Source organism: Chaetodon auriga, chromosome 19 (genome assembly GCF_051107435.1).
Source record: "Chaetodon auriga isolate fChaAug3 chromosome 19, fChaAug3.hap1, whole genome shotgun sequence".
NCBI lineage: Eukaryota > Metazoa > Chordata > Actinopteri > Chaetodontiformes > Chaetodontidae > Chaetodon > Chaetodon auriga.
Genome location: NC_135092.1, coordinates 20,692,818 through 20,704,633, shown reverse-complemented (window position 1 = coordinate 20,704,633; position 11,816 = coordinate 20,692,818). Strand labels below are relative to the sequence as shown.

The following is an 11,816-nucleotide window of genomic DNA, read 5'->3' as shown; positions in this document are numbered from 1 at the left end:
AACCTTCCGCTGCAGCCTGAAAACAGGAAGTACTTCAGCTCACGGTGAAAAGCGTCAGACTGGTTTCATGTTTCAAAACTTATTTAACTTTCACAGCAGCTTTCAGGCACTTTAGAGCAGACAGATCTGCGGTTTTTCACCAGCCACCAAATTTAAGCCTCGATCAGAACTGCCAGTTTCCCTACGAGAGCTGTGAAGGTCAAAGGTGAGCGGCGAGGTTCAGCCAGGTGAGCGGCGAGGTTCAGCCAGGTGAGCGGCGAGGTTCAGCCAGGTGAGGGCCGGCTGGTCAAAGCTGCGTCTCACCTCCAGTCGGCTTCGTCCAAATGTGTAAAGGATGAACTGTGCGCGCAGAGATTTCTGTTTTCTTTTGTTTTTTTTTTAATGATGAAGAGTTATTTTTGGAATCATTGGTATAAAAGTTTTAACAGATTAAGAGTTCATATTTTTGATAGGACGTAGGCTACATTCATTGTGCAGTTTGTGTAGCAGGTTCCTTGAGCACTGAGAGGGAAAAAAAAAAGACTAATTCAACAATTATCTAATATCTAATCCCAGAATGCAACGCGTAAAGATGAATGTGCAGGTAAAGGTGTACAAATCTGAAGTCAGAATAAGTGATTTTACTTCTCGTGTGTCTTCACGCTCAGAGATTTGACGTTCAGCGGCCGTTACTCAGAAATAAACCTCAAATGAAATAATCCACAGATCCTTATTTCGTCTTTTCATCAAATGAAACAAGTGAACGTGGTGACGGAACATTTTCTGTGACTTTTAAACCTCCACGTTTAGTTGTCGATCGGCCGCGTTGTCGTGAATTATCTCGATGTTCCTCTTATCATCGCTGTGGTTTCATCTCAGAGGTTAATTGAGCGTGTTTGTCATCAGCTGATTTGCTCTCTGTTTGCTTCATTTTGCCCTGAGTTTGACTGACAGGCTGTTTTTAGCTGTTGGCTGACCACCAGAGAAGCCCAAAGCCCCCTCTGTCTGCCTTTAGCCGTGCTAGCAGCGCGGCTGTAGAGATGTCAGCCGATGGATCCCCATGAAATCTTACACAGACGTTCACGATCCCCACAGGATAAACCCTACGCGTCATCTACTGGACGTGAATCCCGGTCGTGGTCGTCCAGAGAGGGCTGAACCACAGCCGGCTGGACCTGGTTGTAGCTCTGCCTGACAGGTGGGGAGGCTCAGGTGTATGAGAGGCTAAACGTCCAGCATCCTGTGGTTCAGCCCTCCTGAGACATCGAGCGCACTGACGTTAGCAACACTTAGCTCCAGATATTTAGAGGACATTAGCAGTATATAAACATTTAATACATAGTGAAGAACGTGTAGCTGTGAGGACATTTCAAAGTGTTTACTGATGCAGAGGTTGTCAGTGTTTCATATGGAGACATAATTTTACTAAATTGTCATTAATTTTGTGTTTATCCACCAGCCTCCAGTGAAAGGTGCCCACAGACGTCTTGATAAACACTTTATCTTCTTACAGCTGTTATGAACTCCATATTAAATCTCTATATACTGCGTGTTCATGCTGACAGGTGCCGGTGTTACGCTGACGATGTATTTTAGTCAGTTTGGTAATCAGTAGTTCGGTCGATTTAGTCAGACTTGATGTTCCCTCCGGCCTCAGCTGCACTTTGTGCTTGGAGCTACGTAGCTAATGTTAGCATGCTAATGTTAGCATTTAGCTGTATGTCAGTACAGCCTCCAGAGCTGCCAGCATGGCTGCAGACCCTCTCGAATCAGTGTTGAGGCTCCCATAAACTGATCATATTCTGGACTCAAGCAGCCTCTCGGTCCCCCTTTAGTCGGTTGATCTAATCCATCACTGACTCCAGACGTTCAGAAAGCCAGCAGGAGCCCCTGACAGGTGGAGGTGGTCCGTGTGGATGCGGGTTCGGTGTGAAGCAGGTCGTGACGCAGGCTTTGAGAAAAGTGCTCGACACCAACGCCGAGGCCTGTTTGAAGGGTGAAATGTGAGTTTTGATGCTCAGACATGTTTCACCTGCTGTGCAGAGGAGCTGAAACCATCTCCACAGAGTGAAAACGCCACCTTATTCTTTGAACTTTGGAGGTGGGTTTTTTTTTTTTTTCAGAAGTTCTCTTCTGCTCTGCGACTCTTTTTGACGTCTTGTTTTGTGTAAATCATCTATTTATTCATAAGCACCAGCTTTATTTTGGTGAACCTGGTATCTGGGTCCTGATCAGTATCTGAAGAGCTCGTCAAAGAATAAAATGAGTTTTATGAGAAAAGATGTTTGTGATCTTTCTGTTCATTCATTTCGTTTAGTGTGTGTGCTCCTGCCTGCCTCTGTGTGTGTGTGTGTGTGTGTGCGCGCGCGCGCGCGCGCGCGCGCAGGGGGCGTGGCCTCCTCTGCTCTACCTGCTCCTCTCTGAGCTTCACCTCATTCACAAACATCCTCCGTTGGAGCAACACGACTCTGCAGACATGAGCGGACGAGTTGGAGACTTGAGCCCAAAGCAGGATGAAATCTTAACGGAGGTAAAACATTCAGATCGATACGATCAATCAGAGCATTGATGAGTCTGAAGTATTGATGAGGGACTTGTTTCTTGTGCTGTATCTGAGGCTGCTCTTGTTGTGGTAACACTTTGGTCCTATGGTAACTTCAGCTGTGTGTTCATGTTGTTGACCTCAGTGGTTTCAAGAACATTTACTCTGTTTGAATACTTGTACTGTACTCAATACAGTTTTGAAGTACTTCTATCCTAATTTGTACTTCATTACATTTCAGGGGGAATTATTGTGTTTTCCTCAACAGACAGTAATAAACCAATCATATAGATGATGTAGTGATATAACAGTATGAAGAGCACATGTTTATACTTTAGTAATACTTGTGTACTTTTACTTAAGTAAAATTTTGAATACAGGACTGAACTTAGTGTCGCTTAAGACTGTAAATCAGACACCAACTAACTGGAACCAGGAGCAGTCGGCTTGAGAAATTATAAAAAGATTGATTATTAAAATAGTTATTGATCATTTTTCAGTCAGTCTTGTAATCGATTGGCCGGCTCTTAACTTTAGGTCACACCAAAGGTTCGATATTTTAAGAAACACCTTGATGCTCCATCAGCAGCTGCTTAGCATAGCTTAGCACAAAGACTGGAAACAGAGGGGAACAGCTAGCCTGGTTCTCATTTCCCACTGCTTCCAGTCTTAATGCTAAGCTAAGCTAACCGGGATGATGGTGGAATCAATATTCTCATCCGACACTCACAGCAGAGTGTATTTCCCTGAATGTGGACCTGTGTCTCTGCCTCCAGTTTCGGGGGAGGATCCAGGACATCCTCCCAGACCTGCCTGCACAGCACGACCACTACCTCCTCCGCTGGCTCAGAGGTGAGACCTGCAGAAACCACCACACACCCTGAAACCTGCACAGGCTCGCTGAGGGTTTTCTGTGTGGAGAGACAGATTAGACAAAGAAATGACAGATAATTTCAGTGTAAAGACAAAAGTAACAGACGAAGAACATGAGACGTTTTCATCTCCGTCCAGCTTTGTCCACTGATTCGTCCATTTTCAGTCTCAGAGCATCAGATACAACATGAGTGTTTTCACTACAAACAACAGTTTACTCTCATTTGAGGAGCGACATATATACTGCACACTAAAAACTGTACTGAAGTACAAGTTTGAAGTAGTTTTGTGCTGCTTTATACCTTTACTGCACCACATCTCAGAGGCAGATACTGCACTTTTTACCCCATTTTGGCTAATTTCAGCTTCTCAGATGATGCATCATTAACATTTAAACCAGGTGTTTTTACCAGTTTCCCTCCAAACTCCTCACAGTCCATTGCTGTACTGCTACTTTTACTTGAGTAAAGGATGTGAGAGCAGTGATGTAAACACTGAGCGGGAAACACAACAGTTAACGTCCCTCTGAACGCACTGCGGCTGTGTGTCAGCCGCCATCATTCAGAGTGTGTCAGACGTCTGTGGGAGGTAACGCCCGAGGCGCCGCTCGCACTCTTTAAGCTGCTTCAAACAAACCTGTTCCCACATTTTGACACTGCAGCCGGTTTCAGTGGACGGCTGTGAGGAAATACCTGAGCAGCGGTATCGACACCTGTCAGAGGACGTCATGATAGAGACTCGGCTTGTGTTTCATTTGATCCTTTTCTGTAAAACTCAGAGTGTCTCAATCTCTTTATATCATTTCCCTTTAAGACTAAGTCACCTGTGACCCCTCAGCCCAGATTATACAGCATGTAAACCAAAGACTGGACAATTTGGAGTAAAAAAATAGACAAAGATTAAAGTCAAAAACACATTTTGTGTGGCAGAAGTTTAAGTTGTGACCACGACATTGAGGTGAATTGCAGCAGTGGAGCAGTGAAGTATTTCTTTACTAAAAACAACCAGAATAATGAGGACAAGCTTGAGTCAGACAGTAAGAACAAAATGTTTGATACCGTCATGGCCGCTCCTCTGCGTTCATATTATCTGACCTGATCAGCTCCAGCGTCAGCTGATGGGCCAACAAACACGACCGCTTGCCATCTTCACCTCGACGGACTTGAACTCATCGCAGGTTTTTGAGTCACTCGTGACTCACTCCACCCAGATCACTTCAGGCGTTGTGTCACTGATTCCTCAAATGTCAATTAAGTCAGAATTTGCATGACTAAAGCGAGCGAGGCGTGTCCGCCTGGTCTCTGTGGTCCAGTGATTCAGATGGAGCTGAGAGTCTGTTAACAGCAGTTAAAACCAAGAGTGAACAATAAAACCAGTCGGAGAACGCACAGTGTTCGTGCACGTGGGAGTCACACCAACAGCTTTCTCACCAACGTTCACTTTCTCTTCACTCAACAGTCCGATCAGTTTGTGCCCGAATTACAGTATACTGACAGGTGTTTCTATTATTTTGTCCACCCCTTTTGTATCAGTGATGGTTGGCTGAACAACAGAAACACCTTTTTGTGCGTGTGTGTGTGTGTGTGATTCAATGCAGCCTTCATATAGAAGAAGGACTGTTGTGTTAGCTGCATTAGCGTTAGCTGTGGCTAATAAAGTGGCAGCTGAGAGGATCTTATGACTTTTTGTGTTTATTCGGTTTCTGCCAAGAGTTCAATGAGCAGATTGATGCCACTCTCATGTCTTTCCACTAAATATGAAGCTACAGCCAGCAGCCTGTTAGCTTAGCTTAGCATAGAGACTGGAAATTGTGGAAAACAGCTAGCCTAGCTCTGCCCAAAGGTAATAGCAGTGGCAGCACCAGGCTGAGAAAAACAGCAGAGACAGAGAGTCAAGCTAGTTTTTTCCTGTCTTTATGCTAAGCTAGGCTAACCCTGGCCAATTTCCCGAAATAACGAACTCTTTTGTATTTGAACAGCTGATTAATGGTAAATGCTAAAGCACACAGTAGAAAGAATCAAACACACAGTGATATCAGGTACACAGGAGCATCCTCTGTTCGCTAGCATTGGCTAATATTAGCCACTGTGAGCTAGTGGTCACAGCAGATCAAGTCAGGCTGCTTTATTTCTGATCTTTTCTGAACTTTTTCTCTCTAAGAAGAGATTTATGTCTTCTTACAAAAGCTTCATAACTGATCCAGTGCTCTCTTGGTTAATTAGTCATTTATTTCCTATAATTTCCCCCCGTGCCCCTGTGAAAGCACATACCATCGACCGGCCTGGAGGGTTTGGACCGCCTCAGCTCAGTGATCTTATCCCACAGTAAATGTTTGTTTAACGATGCGCAAAACTGACCCTCAGTAAAACGGCAGAGGTTTGAATGAAGTACTTTTTCTTTGTAGCAGGTAGCACGTTCATACCTGCAAAAATAAGCTGAAGTACAAATAAAGTCATCTGACGGGGAACTCTTGTCGTAGTAAAATCATCTGATTCACTGCAGTGATTCGTGTCAGTCGGTTCCTCATGTTATCTATCACCTGCTCCTGTTGCTGAGCTGGTTTTTGTGATCCAGGACGTTTTGTTTTGGGTCGAGGTCCACAGTTCAGGGAGGTTCGGATCAATAGAGGACTTCAATGTTTGCATTAGCTGTTAACCTCAGACGCTCTGACTGAAAACAGGCAAACTGGATCGATCTGGTCCCAACCTGGGGGTCATGACCCCACTAGAGGTCGCCAAAGCTTGACAGGGGTCGAGGCCTTCTGGATTTTAAGGGGTGTAAGAAAACCTACTACCTAAGTGGAGACAAGCTACAGTCACAGAGCTTCAATGAGCCTCGTCACAGGATGACTTCAAAAATGCATGAGACAGACAGAGAATTGCATAAAGGTTCCAGAAAATATCAGGAATACTGATCTCTGATGATTCACAGGAAATAATCTGCTCAAAATTCATCCAAATCGCTCATTTTAAACAAACTTCCTGCAGTTCTTGTGTCACTGTTTGGGTTAATTGTGCAGTTGTGCAGTTGTTCTGCGCTGTGCCTGTAATGTAATGAATATAATATCCATACATTATAGGAAATGTACTTAGTTACATTCCATCACTGCTGAAATTGGTTTAATGTCCCTTTAAATGTTATCGCTACTCATCAGGAGTTTTTCTTTCTTTTTCCCAGCCCGAAGCTTCAACGTCCAGAAGGCTGAAACCATGATCAGAAAGCACCTGGAGTTCAGGAGGAAGATGAAAGTGGACACCATCATATCTGACTGGACTCCTCCAGAGGTGCTCACGCTCTGTTTGTCCCACATTCAAAAGTCGACAAAGCAAAGTGTTTCCAGACATTTACACGACTTTCTCTCATGGCTCCGTAAGAATTTTACCGCTCAAAATAAAATATTTACCTGTGACGAAAAATGCTTCTTAAATACCATTTTTTATAGTTGCCCTTATGATTTGAGGGATGACGAAACAGGAAAAGTATGGTGGCCCTGAGAGCTCAATACACTGCAACTTAAAGGCAGCCGTGTGCAACACCTTTTATTGTCCCCTGGAAACAGCTTCTGATGTTGTCAGTGCTACTCGCAGCGTTTCAGGATTCGCTTGTGTTTTCTCACATTTTTTCTAAATGCTGCGTACTTTTGGTCAAACTGGTGACAACGTTTGCTTAATGTGCTTCTTTCTTCGTCAGTTGACGTGTTTTTTTGAACATGGGTCCTTGTAATAACAGAAGCTTGGTGTGTTCTCCTCTCCTTCGCGTGGCCGTCAGGTGATTGAGAAGTATGTGTCTGGAGGGATGTGTGGATACGACAAAGAGGGAAGTCCCATCTGGTACGACGTGATCGGCCCTCTGGATCCTAAAGGTCTGCTGCTGTCGGCCACCAAGCAGGACTTCCTGAAGACGAAGATCAGACACACGGAGATGCTGCAGCGGGAGTGTCGGAGGCAGACTGAGAAGGTCTGGATCAGATTCTCCTCCTCTGCTCCTCTTTCCTCTCCTTCCTCCTCCTCCTCTTCTCTGACAAAAATGTTTTCCTCTCTGTCTCAGTTGGGGAAGAACATTGAAGCCATCACTCTGATCTATGACTGTGAAGGACTCGGACTGAAACACATCTGGAAACCTGCGATTGAGACTTATGGAGAGGTTTGTCGTCACTCACGTCGTAATAACCACGTTTCTGCTTTTAGCTGATGCACCTTAAACAAATGCATCTCATCATGACTCCTGCAGATCCTCACCATGTTTGAGGAGAACTATCCAGAGGGGCTGAAGAGAGTGTTTCTTATCAGAGGTACATTTGAGGCTCTTTGTCTGCAGCTTTCATTTGGTTCCAGGTTGTGTTTGTGATCTTGGGTTTAATCTTCAGTTCTTTGCTGATTTTCCATCTTCGCTGCAGCTCCCAAAATGTTTCCGATGGCCTACAACCTAATCAAACACTTCCTGTGTGAGGAAACGCGGCGGAAGATCATCGTTTTAGGAAGTAAGACAACTTCATTCATCCTCTGGACGCCATGAAGGTCCTCATGTTTCATGGTGATCCGTCCAGCAGCTGCTGAGATGTTTCTGTCTGGACCGATTTCATCAAAGCTCCTTTAACTAAACTGTACGGCATTCTGTTTACAGGTAACTGGCAGGAAGTGTTACGCAAACACATCGACCCCGAGCAGCTTCCTGTGGTTTACGGAGGAACCCTGACCGATCCTGATGGAGACCCTCGCTGCAGGACCATGGTGAGAGTGAAGACCAGCTCGGTGGAGCGGCCGGTGAGCGTTGTCTCTCTGAGTGATCGTGACTGAAATGATGTGCTCATTGTTGCAGCTCAAATACGGCGGTACGGTTCCCAGGTCGTACTACGTCCAGGACTCGGTGAAGGTTGATTACGACGCCAGCGTGACCATCAGCCGCGGCTCCATCCACCAGCTGGAATATGATGTGACCACAGCCAGCAGCCTTCTGAGGTACAAAACAACCAGCAGCCTTCTCGTAGGGGTCCAACGCTGAGAGACAGTTAGCTTAAAATCTGAACACCCATGACCTTCGTTTCCTGTTTTGGGACCTGTGATTGGTTTAGAAACAGCAGTGCACCTCCCAAATCCCAAATGAGTCCATTTGGATTTCTGTAATTGAGTTCTATCACAGGAGAGACCTCTCTGAGGTCGAATTAACCCAAAACATGAGTAACATCTATGTAGCAGTGCTAGAGGAAGTATTCAGATCCTTTACTTCAGTAAAAGTACAAATACTACACTGTGAAAGTATTCTGCTACAAGTAAGTCCTGCATTGGAAATGTGCAGCTCCAAACTCTGGCTGGTGGTTTGGGTGCGATGCTCGTGTTGGTCCTGATGAAACGCTACAGGTATGATTTAAAATGTGTTTGTTAATTCAGTCCCGTGAACTTTGGCCCTGTTTCCTCTCAGGTGGTGGTTCGCCAGCGATGGAGCTGATATCGGTTTCGGGGTGTACAGACGGACCAAAGAGGGCGGCGGTCAGAAAGTGGCTGAGATGCTGCAGATTCTGCCCAGCGAACGCTACAATGCTCACCTGGTCCCTGAGGACGGCTGCCTCACCTGCCCTGAGCCCGGAGTCTGTGAGTTCATGCGTTACAGGAGGAGGATTGTTTGTTATCTGCTGCATCACTTCCTGTGTATCCAACCAGTTTAGATAGATGAGGTGGGAATGCCTTCAGACAGATCCAGGCTAGCTGTTTCCCCCTGTTTCCAGTCTTTATGCTAAGCTAAGCTAACGGTCCACCCCGTCTATCTCTCTGCAAGTTTATTTCCCAAAATGAACCATTTACTTAGACTCCTGCAGGATGCTAGCTGTGGCTAACTGTGTCCTTCTCTCTGCGCAGACGTGCTGTGTTTTGATAACAGCTACAGCATCCTTCAGTCCAAGAGGGTGAGCTACAAAGTGGAGGTCCTCCCTCCCCCGGACGGACCGATGCAGAGTGCTCACAGCAGAGGAGACCGAAGGCTGCAGTGATGAAGTCCATCTCTGAGCGTGCTGATCCCTGCGTGACAGCCTCTCCAATCATTGACAGCAAAATCAATGCTTCTGCATCGGGGCCACATTAACCCCCTGTGGGGCCCCGGGGCAGAACTGAGCTGTGGACACTAAAACCACCAAACCTCTGTCTCTTTAGGTTCAGTGCATCAGCAGCAGCTAGTTTATGGTGACTTGACTGACAGAGTAACTCAGCATCAGGCTGAAAAGCAACATTTTGCTGCCATCTGTGTCCAGGTTTCATGTAACCACACCCAACTTTCTGCATGTTTGGAGCAGGTTTCTGTAATCCTCCACCCAGTTTACAGAAACCAGCTTTCTCCTCTACGTGATGTTTAACCAACCAGCTGCTGGTCTGGGGCCTGGGACCGTTTCCTGGCAGGTAATCCAGCCATGTGTGAAGATTCACAGATTCTCAGTTCAGGACAACAATGACAGAGAATATTTTGGAAGAGGCATTTCAAACCAGAACCACTTTAAGTGTATAAGCTCATCATTTTTCATTTTATTTAGGATCACTCTCTGAAGCTTGATGCAGTTTTTGTAGTTAAATGTAAAGACTGTGAGAATCTGAATCGTCCCAACGTGTGACTGAAGATTCAGTGCTAAGCTAACATGAAGGACAACACACACACACGCACGCACGCACGCACACACACACACACACACACACACACACACACACACACACTGAGGCCACATGGAGGACAGTTAGTCTCTGGGGTCATTGGTCAGCTGGAGCTCTGTGCCAGACTCTGTTTGATGATTGTATAATTCTGCTGCTCGTGTCTGATTTGGCCTTAATAGTGACGCTGTGAAAATGACTGATGTTCTATAATCTGTTGAAATGAAGGATGCTGATAATAATCTCACATTATCCAAATCCAGCCTTTAAAACACTGATGAAGTCATTGTGACGATTGACTTCATGCTGTAAATTAAGAAGATTTATTTTTAATTTATGAAAACTCAGTTACATTTTGTCTGTATATTAAAGTTACTCATAATAAAGGCTGAATCAGTGTATTGATAAGGAGCAGATGTTTGTTACTGATCTAGCAGCCTGCAGCACATTTCCTCCAGGAACGACACCTTAGAGGCTTTTTCTCGCACATCAGGCCCCTGCAGAGGCAGTTTGTTTGGACGACAGGAGCACTGAATGGCACTTTATTCACTGTGAAGCTGATTCATCAGGGGCCACCAGGCGGCGCTAAACCTCCCCCCTCTGCTCGAGTCACCAATTCTTCTATGAAATGTCCAAACCAACGCACAGGACAAGTGAACGCACTCTGTGAAGGCAGAAAATATGTAATACGAACATTATACTGATCAAAATCAGGATTCATGAGTATTCAAAGCACGTCTGCAGTACAAGTATATTATATCACCAATGTGTTGGAAATATACTTAAATATACTTCAAATGATGTGAAATTGAAGTACAGTTTAATGAAACATGCTTACAGTGTTTTACAAGGGGCTTGAAAGTAAGTACAGTTTTCACAAGTACACTTTATAATTATTAAAAGAACTTGTAATTCAGTACACTTTTTAAAAGTACACTTAAGAGATAAGATAAGGGAAAACTTTATTACAGCCAGCAAAGTATACAGATATTCAAAAGTAGTCGCATAAAAAAAATCAAGATAAAACGCACACAGAATAAAAAATAAAACTCAGCTATCAACTATGTGTATGTACATTAAGTATATAAGTACAATTTATAATACACTTACAATTAAGTACACTTTTTCTAAGTAGTTTGAAATATCACTTTTAGTACTGCAGAATTAGTATATTAATTTTAATACATTTAAGTAGAACCTAATGACATCTTTTTAGAAGTACACTTTTTAAAAAGTACATATCAAACATACTTCAAGCACAAACAGTAAAAGGGTACTTCTAATGACTTTTCTATACTTCAGTTATATTTCTAATACTCTAAAGTACTACTGTTTGACCTGGGATGGGATCAGGAAGAGATATCAGTATAAAAGTGGAGCAACAATCCTCCTTTGAACTGCAGGAGCCTCTGAACCAAACCCAACTACAAAAACACTGCGTTTAACTCCCAGCTGTCAGTTTGTACTTACAGTAACACGCAGAAGGTTTCTGCGGGGATCAGGTCTGTTCATGGCACGAGGTTTTGTCTTCTGTTGTACGTTCTTCAACATCCTCATCATAAACACGATGAAGCTTCACATCCTTTCTTTATGTAGTCTGTCAGTATTATGTGATGCAGCTCTGTAAGATTTAACGAAAATGTAAAATATGTTAAATGAAGTAGAAACTCAGCAGGTCGGGAACATGTCACCTGTAATTGTGCATTCAATTATAGATTATAAATATTTATGTGTAAAACTCAGTAGTACTTCAGTAGCAGTACATTCCACTGGTGCATTTCTGAGAGAACTGC

The 11,816-nt window shown here is 44.2% G+C and overlaps 1 protein-coding gene across 1 annotated transcript; it reads left to right on the top strand.

The window, feature by feature from the left end:
• The first annotated feature begins 2,360 nt into the window (after positions 1-2,360).
• sec14l7 (SEC14-like lipid binding 7) lies at positions 2,361-10,423 on the top strand. The gene is made up of 11 exons (XM_076757679.1): positions 2,361-2,509; positions 3,298-3,373; positions 6,572-6,678; positions 7,163-7,351; positions 7,442-7,537; positions 7,625-7,685; positions 7,791-7,874; positions 8,018-8,124; positions 8,213-8,352; positions 8,813-8,982; positions 9,247-10,423. The coding sequence occupies exons 1-11, from the start codon at positions 2,456-2,458 to the stop codon at positions 9,375-9,377; spliced, it is 1,215 nt and encodes a 404-aa protein (XP_076613794.1). The 5' UTR covers positions 2,361-2,455; the 3' UTR covers positions 9,378-10,423.
• The last annotated feature ends 1,393 nt before the right edge of the window (positions 10,424-11,816 follow it).